Raw genomic sequence first — 13,320 nt, forward strand, 5'->3', positions numbered from 1 at the left:
TTCCAACTCCTGTTTTTGTGAACCAGGTGACATACTTCCCCCTGTGGTACTCAGTTACTGATTGCTGACACACCTCTAAAAGATACTGGCCAAAATAGGGTATAAAAAGTAGATTGTGGACATGAAATTATTATGGAGTATAAAGAATGATCATCATTACAAATGACTAGCCGTGGATTAATTATTTTAGCCATACTGTGTAACTATGCCTATGTGAAAGTGTTAGTCTCTCAGTTGTGTCCAACTCTGCAACCTCATGGAGTATAGCCCACCAGGCTCCTCTGTCCATGGAATTTCCCAGGCAAGGATACTGGAGTAGGTAGCATTTCCCTTCTCCAGGGGATTTTCCCTACCCAGGGATTGAACCCAGGTCTCCTGCACTGCAGGCAGATTCTTAACCATCTGAGCCACCAGGGAATATATATATATATTTTTTCACTTTTCCCCCTCCAGCTTGTTCTAATTGCCTTGCTCATTTTTCCCCAAAGGACTTGCTTGTGGATGTTTTCTCTGGGGGAAAGGGACCATGAGCAGGGTGATTAAAATTATATTTGAAATTATAATTTGATTATTGAAACATTTAAAAATATTCCTTGCAAAGGAATATAAGTAAAAAACATAAACATATAGGTGCTTCTTCTGTTCTCCCTGTTTTATTCTGTTCTCATTTGATTCTTCCCTTAATAATTTCTTTTCTCTCCAATTCTGATATCTTTGTGAACATGAATTCATAATGAGATAATGAAGCAAAAGCTAATATAATAAAGAACTTTTTAAAGATACTTCTAGCCACCACTACTTTGGCACAAACATGCTACTATTGGTCAGTTATCAATCTTTAGCAGTGATTATGAGATTGAAATGAAAAAACTAAGTTCCATTGATTGCATAATTAAAATAATTAAGACAAGACAGTATCTGTTGGCATGCTTGAGTTGGAACCTACAGACGAGTAGGCAAAATGATTTTTATTTTGTTTCATTTTTATGCTGCAGAATACTCTTTGGGTGGTGGGAGGTGAGGGAGAGAGAAGAAAAAGACAAAACTTCCCACTGTGGAAGGACAAGAAGACTATTGGCATAGGGACAACAGAAGATTTTCTTCTCTATGAATAAACTAATTAATTTGATTGAAAAATGTAACCTGCAGAGAGCAAAAGAGATTTACTGACATTTCTACAAGGACTCATAAAGATAAGCACAGCAAGTTCCATCAGCTTCTCTGATAACTGTGGTTAGGACATGCAGGGGGAAACTAAAACCTTTGTGATGTTGAGGGAAGAAAAATGAAGGCAAGTCAGTAAGGAGGCCAAGTGAAGTTATGTTCTGGTTTATATCAGCAGGAGGAGAGATATGAATAGTATCTGGGTGAAAATATAAACCATAACATGGGAAATAATTGTGAATCGCCGTCAACACTTTGACTGGAGAGAAAAATATGTCTAACAACTCTGGCTCATGTTTTTTATTTTCCTTTTAAATTTCTATTCCAACCTGGAAGTGAGATAACGTATGTGAGAGTGAATAGAGTAAAAGAGGTGAGCAAGTAGCAGGGTTGTTTTCTCCCAAGTGAAGTGACTAACACATGGCCATGTGAGTATCTGAATGAATGGATCAATGAATGAAAGTGTTTCTTAAGTAGCTCTGTTAAATGAATTCACTGCAGTGAACTTTTTAGCAGAGTATAATCTTAGTCTCTTACTTGCCATTATATAACACTGTTTCATGAATTCATTTTTTTCTAATCATATTAAAATTAGAACTCCTTGCAGATGAAGGTAGTTTAAGAACCACTAGCAACAACATCACCTAATTTAAAATGCAGACTCTCAGGCCTCACACTGCATGATTAGAATCTACAATTTAATGAGATCTCAGGTGATTCCTAAGCCCCCAATTTTTCTTTCAACTGAGGTGGGCCAAATGTATTAACTACTTTCTCAGAAACTCCCAAAATGGTGCTGGTGATGTCTCATTCAGTACTCAGATGCTGCCATCCTCTCTCATGGGTCATTGATAAAATAGCAAGATTCTTGTGAAAGAATATACAATAGACAATGTGAGAGTATTGACAATTCATTGGTGGCCTAATTAAAAGTTATTAGCATATAGTAATTTGATCAGGTTTAAATCAGTATGATGGTCCATGACAACCTTTTTGTAAACAATGCTCAGTTAAAATGTGGACACGACTTGTTCCAATAATATAAAGTATGTGACTCTCATAGTTTAAATTATGAGTAGGAAAGCCAAATCTCTGGAATTCATAGAAATGAGAGTCAAGCATAACATTTTTTTGGAACAGTGCTTTTTCACGGAGATAAATAATGGTAATTAGAAATTAAGCTTAATTATTCATTCATCTGTCTAACTAACAATTCTTATCTCCTACGTCCCCTGCACTGTTATAGATACTGGGGAAGTATCAGTGGACAAAACAAACTAAATCTTTGTCTAGTTGAGCATGCCTTCTTCATGAGAGGAGACAGTTGAAAAATATGTAAAATATGTATATCATTGGAGAAGGAAATGGCAACACACTCCAATAGTCTTGCCTGGAAAATCCCATGAACAGAGGAGCCTAGTGGGCTACAGTCCAGGAAGTCACAAAGAGTCGGACATGACTTGGTAACTAAGAAACAACAACATGTATGCCATAGCACATGGCTTTAAATGATGGAAAAAAAAAAAAAAAAAACAGGGGATAGCTTTAGAGAATGACCCATTGAATTACTGTGCATATTTGGTCAGTTATGGAAGGCCTCCCTCTTAAGGTAATATTTAAGGGGAGGCCTGGTCACAGGGAGGGAACAGCCACGGTGATGGCTATGGCAAAGGAAAGTGAATGTAAAGATTCAGTGTGCTGGGTAAAATGATACCATTCTCATTTATGGCTAAAAAAATGATGCTAATTAAATCAGTGAACTGTCTTAACACGAGAACATTTAATGGAAGTTGATGTTTTATATTATAATCTTAATTCTGATGTTTCTGATTAGAAAAGTATCTACATTTTTGTACTATATCTTCTTATATCTGATAATTGATACCATGTATGCATTCAAGCAATATTTATCATGTGTCTAGTGTGTGCCAGATATTATAGAGTGACATAATTTTTGAAGTTGAGAGTGGGCTTCTATTGTCGTGCAAATGATTATGATCTCAGAATGTCACCATACCTCATTTTCACTAGAGATAATTTAAACAGATTTCTAATCATTGTATTTGAGTCCTCTTTGGTTTGTGATGACATCTGGGAGTTTCATCACTCACTTTGTAAGTATTGAATCAGGAAGATTAAATTGAGTGTCTCTATAATGTATTTGCCACAAGAATCTTTTGCATCCAGCCATGCAGCTTCTTTATTATGTTACTGTTACTGTTTTGAATGTAAATGTGCAAAATGCAAATGAATGTGTTTGCATTTTTAACTTTAATTTTGCTCTGTATAGTTGAAGAATGTCAATAATTAAACTGTTGTTGAGCTTTATGGATGGAGGGATAACATAGATCAGTATTTTGAAAACTGTGTATTTATGTTTCACAGAATCCTTTTAAACACAGTACTATTTTTCAACTTCATTCTGTGGGAAAATAAATACTAATACACATTTGATTTTGAGGCAGTGTAGATGCTTTCATTTCTGTTGAAAGGCAAACTTTGCAGGCGAGTTCTTTCTAAAATATTTCCTGTGAGGCTGTTGAATTAAGACTGTGCTCTCCAAGACCGGGTTGCAGGGTGTAATAGAAGGGTAACAGTGAGAATTAGTGGGAGCTTTGGGAAAATGTATATGACCTGGTCTCTGTGCTTTCTCCCCTCACCTAAGATATCAGTGCACCTGTTGGTGGGAGTGCTGATGCTGTAGAGAAGAGAGTGAGCATTCATTTTGGTGGGAAAAAAAAAAGAAACACTTCATAGGATTCTGTTAGACTTTTATCTGCTATTCATTCTCCAATGGAAATTCCTACTATTCCAGTGCCTAAGATTTAGAGACAGAAAACCACTGAACAGTGTCAGATTTTGCAAGTGGGCCTTTTAAGATGCCATTGGGACTTGGAGGAGAGAGGATGGACTTTTTTGAGGCAAGGAGGTGCAGGGCAGCAGGAGGGATTAACCACCTGCAGAAATGCTGGTGATAGACTTGAAATGTAGGGCACTGGCCGAGATTGGTGGTGGTGATATAGTGACAGTAGAGGGGTAAGGTAGAGGTGACGGTGCTGATGAAAGTCTTATGCGTTTGGGGTCTCCATTTTATTGGATGCGTAGTTTTGAGCTTAATGTTTCACAGGGCATTCAGTAAGCTTTGAGAAATGTTCTAAACTGTTAGAATTGAAAAACATGGACGTGCTTCATATAGCCCATTCATTACTGCCATATGACAAAAAGGCTTTATGTGTCTGTACATGTGTTACTGAAACTTTTCTTTAAATTTACCAATATTGCATTTCTATTTTAAAGCAATGTTTGCTCTTTTGGCCAGGGGTTTATCAGGTTTTCTGATTCATACATTTAATGAAACATTACACATGTTTAAAATGTCTGGTCATTCATTTTCCCTTGTCACCTTATCTTTGACCAAAATTGGGTCTCAAAGTGTATTGTGGTTTGTATCATTAATGGAAACCTCATGCTAAGGGATTTGACTCTCCTTATTTAAGTGAGAAAAAAGAGTAAAATGACCTGTTAATGACAAAAATTGAGAAAATCCTACTAACCGACCTTTTATTTTTCTGTTTTTCCTTCTTGATAATCACTGACATAAAGGAAATGAGGAATAGATTTAAAAGTTATCTCTAAAAATGAAGTAACATTAGTAAAGGCAGTACGTCTTGTGCCGTGTGCTCAGTTGTGTCCAACTCTGTGCAACCCCATAGACTGTAGCCCACCAGGCTCCTCTTTCCGTGGGATTCTCCAGGCAAGAATACTGGAGTGGGCTGCCATTTCCTCCTTCATGGGATCTTCCTGATAAGGAAGCAAACCCACGTCTGTTGCTTCTCCTGCATTGGCAAGTGGATTCTTACTACTAGTGCCACCTGGGCAGCATGATGGTGAAGCAGACCCCAGGGCCACAATGCCCAATTCCCACCCCCCCACCCCCCATTGCTTGCCTTTTGACTCAGGTAATCATGTGAAGAATTGACTCATTGGAAAAGACTCTGATGCTGGGAGGGATTGGGGGCAGGAGGAGAAGGGGACGACAGAGAATGAGATGGCTGGATGGCATCACTTACTCGATGGACATGAGTCTGGGTGAACTCTGGGAGTTGGTGATGGACAGGGAGGCCTGGAGTGATGCAATTCATGGGGTCGCAAAGTGTCAGACACAACTGAGCGACTGAACTGAACTGAACTGAAACCTTTGTTTACCCATCTGTAAATTGGGGCTAATAGTATTTCCTGTATCATTAGGATTGATGGTAATGCCTCTATTGTCTGGCAAACCTAGACAACATATTAAAAAGCAAAGATAATCACTTTGCCGGCAAAGATCTATATAGTCAAAGCTATGGTTTTTCCAGTAGTGATGTACAGATGTGAGAGTTGGAACATAAGGAAGGCTGAGCACCGAAGAATTAATGCTTTTGAACTGTGGTGTTGCAGAAGACACTTGAGAGTCCCTTGGGCTGCAAGGAGATCAAACCAGTCAGTTCTAAAGGAAATCAACCCTGAATATTCATTGGACGGACTGATTCTGAAGCTCCAATACTTTAGCCACCTGATGGGTACAGATGACTCATTCGAAAAGACCCTAATGCTGGGAAAGGTTGAAGACAGGAGGAGAAAGGGACTACAAAGGATGAGATGGTTGGATGACATCATCGACTCAATGGACATGAGTTTGAGCAAGCTCCGGGAAATGGTGAAGGACAGGGAAGCCTGACATGCTATACTACATGGGATCACAAAGAGACAGACACGACTGAGCAACTGAACAACAGCAAGAGCAGGTCTAGAATAGAAACTGCTTCCTGGTAGCTCAGCTGATAAAGAATCTGCCTGCAATGCAGGAGACCCTGGTTCGATTCCTGGGTCATGAAGATCCCTTGGAGAAGGGATAGGCTACCCACTCAAGTATTCTTAGGCTTCCTGATGGCTCAGCTGGTAAGAAATCCGCTGGTCATGAGGGAGACCTGAGTTTGATCCCTGGGCTGGGAAAATCCCCTGGAGAAAGGAAAGGCTACCCAGTCCAGTATTCTGGCCTGGAGAATTCCATGGACTGTATAATCCATGGGGTCACAAAGAGCAACTTTCACTTTCACTGAATGTCATGACTGAGCAACTTTCACTTTCTACTGGGCACTACTGATTAGGGAATAAATGCTTCCCCCAAGTCCAGCAGAGTCTCTGTGAAGCAAATCCTGTTTGCGTTGATCTCTTTTCTGTTCATGAAGGTCTCTCCTGCAGTGTATGTGAGGTGGGCGACAGACCTCCATATACAATTATTTGAAAATGATATTCCTTAAGGTGCTTTTTACTGCCCCTAACAAATAACCAGACTCAAAGTGGTTTGCAGCATTGCTTTCTGAAGTGTGATCCATGCACTAGTACCATTGGCATCCCCTGGACATTTGCTAGAAATGAAGACTCTCAGCCCCCTCCTCAGACCCACTGAGTTAAAATCCATGAGGACATAGTAAAATGTTAAAATTTAAAATTTGGGAAGCACTGGTTAAAGCCATTATCTATCATCTTATATTACAATAATTCTCCAGTTGGAGTGACTCCAAACCACTCAGTCTGTGACTCAGTTGTGTCCTCAGAGTCGCGAGCTCTTTCCATGTATTGGCTTCACTAGTCTGCATCTGTCCTCAGGTACTTTTACAGTGGGAGGCTGGCTGCAGCAGTTCGTCCTGTCATATCCTGACATGCTTCTGTCTCTAGACTTTGTCAGGGCTGTCTCCTGTCTGGAGCTATTTTATTCCAGTTCAGCTGCCTCCTCTCTTGAGTGCCAGTCATGTATTTATGCTCCATTCTCCCTTTGATTTTATGTCCCTTTCTAAATAACCACTTGAAAACCATAAAATGAAACCAAGAAAAATGCAAACTCTTTCCTTGCCTGTGGGTGGTAGATTTTTGTTTTATGAATTTGATAAATTTCCCTAATTTATTTGCATCTTGAAAATGTTAGTTGGAAATGTGGACTTTCTCATTTTAATAGTGTTTTCAGTTAAACAGAATGAAAGTATCATTTTTACAGAATAAAAACCTCAAACACCAGCAACTTCATATGACCCAACCTAGTATAACATTTTATCAATAAAGAAGGAAATGATTCAAGGTTAAGAGCACAGACCTGGGTCACAGCTTAGCATTTATATACTGATGTGCATGTCACTGAGATACACTGAGCAAGTTCTTTAACCTTTCCAAGTTTCAGTGTCCTCAGAATTGAAATAACAGTATTAACTACTTCATTAAGTGATAATGAGGACCAAATGTAATCTTTAAGTGTTTTTCAAACAGAAGTTAAATATGCTCCACTTTCACAATTTCTGCTATTTCTGCACTTGTCTTTATCATTATATATTCAATACTTTTCCTTAAAATAGTAAAATTTTACATAATTTTAGTTGATTTTTCATCCTAAGCAATATGATCTCTTATATGCATTAAAATCATATATATACACACTATATATAAATATGTATGTGTATATACACACATAAGCTTGGTGTGTGTATACACACACACACAAAGACATCCCCCAAGAGGATGGAATGATGCTGTTGTTTCAAGTGACCATACTTTGAGAACCATTGGTCTAGAGAGGAAAAGCAGGGATTTCTTTGGCTAGGATACAGTGATGTGATTGTACCAGTCATTATAATATTGAACCACACAGGCTGCACGCTGAGTGTCCCCATACACCATTTTCCACCCAGCCATGCCAGCCCCTCCTCCAAGAGCCTTCAGCTCCATATTTTTACATTCCACCTATAAAAGATGCAATACCTGAGAAAGCACTTTTTGGTACATCCATTCTTAGTGGTTAGTCTCTGAATTTAGGTTCATAAGGTGAAATCACTGTTAAACAAAAAAGGTCACTTGAGCTTCAGACTTCACATTTTCAGGCAGAGCTCAAGAAATTTCCCAGAACTCATGGGTTAGTGTAGGGTATGACACTGTATAACTCTCCCACACCTTATATCATCAAACTGTATTGGCCTTCCTGATCCTCTAATGCCTTAGGAAATTTGCACAGATGATTCCTTCTATTTAGAAAGTGTTTACCCCATCCTCTTCACTACCACCTCTTACTTAAGACTTTATAGTTATTCAAAGATTAGTGCTTCAGAAAAGTCTTTCCTTACATCATAAACTCAATTCAGTTACTTTCATTTCATAGCATGGTCTCAATTACAATTAATTAATGGCCTCAGGTGCTATATATTATCTGTGACCCCCATGACTGTAAGGGTCTTTGTCGCTTCACCGTTTGTAGTATCTAAGTACTCAGTAATTCCACATTTAATAAGTATATGACTCAGTTCTTTAAGTCTCAACTCTCAGGCTCTGTGTTGTGTAATGACATCATTTGTAAAGAGCCCAGGTCAACGTGGAGCCATTTTTATGTCCCCTCTGAATATATACAAATATAACTAGAATGATTTCCTCATACTATTATAATTGTTGACATAGATATTTCCTTAAAAGTCTCTAAGCTACTTGAATATGAGGATGTTTTCTTTTGTCTGTCTCTAGAAAAGACTCTGATGCTGGGAGGGATTGGGGGCAGGAGGAGAAGGGGACAATAGAGGATGAGATGGCTGGATGGCATCACTGACTTGATGGACGTGAGTCTGAGTGAACTCCGGGAGTTGGTGATGGACAGGGAGGCCTGGCGTGCTGCGATTCATGGGGTTGCAAAGAGTTGGACACAACTGAGCGACTGAAATGAACTGAACAAACAGGAGTTTCTAGAATATTTGTTGGATGAAACATCTCTCCAAAAGTTAAAAAAAAATTTAAAATGAAATTCCTTATTAACACTAACACATGTATGTTTGACTTGAAACATTTCTTCAACTATAAATAATGATATGGCATGTTTTTCTTTAGTTTCTGAAATGTGAGATTTTTAGCTCAATGTAAGGACAAACCAGGCAGGAAAAACAGCAAACACAAGGAATGATATTGCAGCCAATTCTCATGAAATCTTGTTATCAAGTCAGTTCTCAAGGGATTAACTGAACCAATAAAGTAAAAGATTTATATACCTTGCAATGCCAGGATGGTGGTCATTGTCTAAGAAACTTAAACTAGCAACTTTGAGTTTTTGCTTCCACTTAAATGGATGCTTTATGTTGTTTCCCATAAAAAGAAAATGTCTACTTTTTCTGTTTGATGAACGAAAGCTCATTCTCATAGACTTCTGATTACAATGTGCCTCAGGGGACCCATGTCTCTAAAAGGTTAAAGCTGTAATGATAAATGGTATAACCAGTCCATTCTAAAGGAGATCAGCCCTGGGTGTTCTTTGGAAGGAATGATGCTAAAGCTGAAACTCTAGTACTTTGGCCACCTCATGAGAAGAGTTGACTCATTGGAAGAGACTCTGATGCTGGGAGGGACTGGGGGCAGGAGGAGAAGGGGACAACAGAGGATGAGATGGCTGGATGGCATCACTGACTCGATGGACATGAGTCTGAGTGAACTCCGGGAGTTGGTGATGGACAGGGAGGCCTGGCGTGCTGTGATTCATGGGGTCACAAAGAGTCAGACACGACTGAGCAACTGAACTGAACTGAAATGATTTTAAACACTCTCAGTTATGTGTGTATTTTATTTGTTTAAATATGTTGATTAATGGAAATTTCTGGTAAAATTTTTATAATTAAGAATAATAAATAATTGAAATTATGTCTTCCTTATTGACATTTTAAAATCAGTACGCAGTATACTCTGGTTCTCAAAAATGCTTTAAACATGCCTTTGTAAAGAATATTTACCTTAAAATTTATACTAACACTTCTCTTTTGTCTCTCAACATTTTGTTGAATTAATAGATGAAATAACCTAAATTTTACTTTTCATCCTTACTATGAAGTTGTGTGGTTGATAAGCAAGATGTCATCTCATGTCTGTGATGCCGATATTCACACTGAGAAGATTTAAGATCTTAGTTCTAAGGCGTATAGCCAGGCTGTGAACTAAAACCAAGTGTTTGGACTTTAAATCCATTGCCCGGCCCACTAATGTATACATCCTTGACAAAAAGAAAAAAAAATTCTTTCACTTATCTATTTGTGCATAACAAATGACTCCAAAATTGCAGCTTAGTACAAAATTTATAATTACATCATGATTCTGTAGGTCCAGAATATGGTCAGGGCTCATCTAGGTTGTTGTTCTGAGATTGTGGTATAGCTGGGGTCACTCATTGGGCTTCATTCATCAGGAAGCATAATTTTTACGATTGCCTTTTATCCTCCAGAGTTACTCTCAGGATGGTCTCTAATCATTTGGTAGTCAGCTTGGGCTTCCTTACAGCACTGCAGCTGGATCCCAAGAGACAGAATACAAACGGTACTCATTCCCTTACAGCCTACGCTTAGAACCTGTATAATGTCACTTCTGCCATATTGTGTTGGTCAGAACAAATCACAAGGCTGGTCCATATTCATGAGCACGGAACATTGACTCCATCTCTTAATACTATGACAGAGAATTTGTAGCCATGTTTTATTACCACACGTATATTAAAACAATGGACATAAAAGCAAACAATTGCCAGGGTACATTACTAGCTCAATTACCAGAGATGGTTCTCACTTTATTTATCATGTTCACATTTAGTTAGCTGTGTGAAACGTTCTAAAAATTGGAATGTGTGGACTGTCATATGCTGAACAAAGAATACCTTCAGAGGTGATTGGTTATGGGTTTTATTCACCTTCTTTGTTAATGTCCAACAAATGCCAAACCATGTTAACGCACATTTAAATGTCAATAGTTTTACCTAGTGATAGGTTTAATAATAGTAAAGTTGTTTCGACAGAAGCAATAATTAGGTATCTTTCAAATTTTCAGTTTACATAAAGTTCTCATGGATCTCCAGAATCAGCAACTGAAAGAGTTAAATTCCTGGTTAACAAAAACAGAAGAGAGAACAAGGAAAATGGAAAAAGAGCCCCTTGGACCTGATCTTGAGGACTTAAAACGCCAAGTACAGCAACATAAGGTTAGTATATTTGATGCTATTTGCTTTCATCTGGAAAACAAACTGTGTATATGTGTATTACGTACATACACATGCATGGTTTGCAGATAAGAAAGAACTAAAGCTTCAAATGAGAAAAGGTTTAAAATAATTCTTGCCTAATATTTTTGCAGTGTTTACTTTTTTGAATACAAAATAGCTAGGCTTTTCATACTTGAAAAAAAAAATCAAATATATTCCTGGAAGAGAACAATGCGGCTATGTGATTTATTAAAATTTTGGTTTCCTGGAAGAGAGTTTCTGTAAGGATTACCTGAAAAGCAAATTTACGTTATAAGGCAAGATTTTTTTAAACGTGTTTTTACCTTCGATTCATAAGGTCTGCTTACAGCAGGCCAAGCTTAATGAAAAATGGACATCTGTAACATTACTTTCCTATCAAATATAGCATTTAATAATTTTAATATTTCCATCTTATTTTGTACATTTACGGTTATGCTTCCTGGTTACCTGCAAGTATTTATTGTTTCTGTGATTAGAATTTCTACAGAAATTTTCTTTTCAGCATCCTTTTTTTTAATTGAGGTGTAATTGACATATTCATTTCAGGGAAGTAGTATAATGATTCAATATTTGTAAATACTGCCAAGTGATCTGTGCAATAAGTCTACAGTTAACATCCATCACCATATAAAGTTCAAAATCCTTTGTGTGTGTGTGTGTGTGTGTGTGTGTGTGTGAAGAGAGCTTTTAAGATTTACATTCTTGGTACCTTTTAAATATGTACCCAAATATTACTGATTATAGATGTTATAGATTACATCCCTGTGACTTGCTTATTTTATAACTGGAAGTTTGTACCTCTTGAGCCCATTCACCCATTTCACCTGGTGCCCAAGCCCCCCTCCCCTCTGGCAACCACCATTCTGTTGTCAGTAAGTTTTGCTTTGTTTGTTTGTAATGACTTTTAGATTATACATGTAAGTGAAATCATACAATATTTGTCTTTGCCTGACTTGATTACCATAATTCCCTCAAGATCATCCAAATTGTCACAAATGGCCAAGATTTTATTAGTCTTTTGTCTTTTTGTGGAATATATACAACATATATAATACCACACATTCTTTATGCTTTCATCCATCGATGATGAATTAGGAAACAACTCCTTGTGTTGTTTCCATAGCTTGGCTATTGTAAATAATGCTGCAATGAACATGAGGGTACATATATCTTTTCAAGGTAGTATTTTTGTTTTCTTTGGATAAATATCCAGAAATGGAATTGCTGGATCATGTGTAAGTTTTATTTTTAATCATTTTTAAGAATATCCATGCTGTTTTTCACAGTGGCTGTGATAGTTTACATTCCCACCAACAAGTGCATTAGGATTCCTTTTTCCCTACATTGTCCCCAACATTTGTTATTTCTTGTCTTTTTGATAATAGTGGTTTTGACTTGCAGTTCCTTAGTGATGTTGAGCATCTTTTCATGTGCCTTTTGGCCTTTTGTATGTTTTCTTGGAAAAAGAAGACCTCTGATCTTTTTTTTTTTTAATCAGATATATATCTTTTTGCTGTTGAGATGTATGAGTTCTTTATATATTTTGGATATTAATCCACTATCAGATATATGCTTTGCAAGTGTTTTTTTTTCCCATTTGATAATTACCTTCTCATTTTGTCCATGGTTTCCTTTGCTGTGCAGAAGCTTTTTAGTTTGATATGTTCCCACTAGTTATTTTTGCTTTTGTTTGTTTTGATTTTGGGGTCAGATCCAAAAAAATTGCCAAGACTGATGTCAAGGAGTTTACCACTTATGATTTCTCCAAGGAGTTTTATGGCTTCAGATATTACATTCAAGTCTTTAATTCATTTTGAGTTGATTTTTGTGTAAACTAAAAGATAGCAGTCTAATTTCATTATTTTGCATGTTCCTGTCTAGTTTTCCTGGTACCATTTTTTTGAAGAGACTGTCCTTTCCCCCTTGTATCTTATGGAAGCCTTTGCTGTGAACTAATTGACCATTTTTGCTTGAGTTTATTTCTCTATTCTATTCCATTGATCTATATGTCTGTTTTTTATGTCAACACTGTACTGTTTTGATTACTGTAGTTTTGTAATATGAATTGAAATCAGGCATCTTGATGTCTCCAG

The 13,320-nt window shown here is 37.4% G+C and overlaps 1 protein-coding gene across 1 annotated transcript in view; it reads left to right on the plus strand.

The window, feature by feature from the left end:
- DMD (dystrophin) overlaps positions 1-13,320 on the plus strand; it is a gene marked incomplete in the record, with an annotated part of 2,117,027 nt that overhangs the window by 633,088 nt on the left and 1,470,619 nt on the right. Inside the window, 1 exon segment of the mRNA XM_018043695.1 lies at positions 11,035-11,185. Coding sequence (XP_017899184.1) covers positions 11,035-11,185 — 151 coding nt within the window.

The sequence above is a fragment of the Capra hircus genome, assembly GCF_001704415.2.
Source record: "Capra hircus breed San Clemente chromosome X unlocalized genomic scaffold, ASM170441v1, whole genome shotgun sequence".
In the NCBI taxonomy this organism is placed as follows: domain Eukaryota; kingdom Metazoa; phylum Chordata; class Mammalia; order Artiodactyla; family Bovidae; genus Capra; species Capra hircus.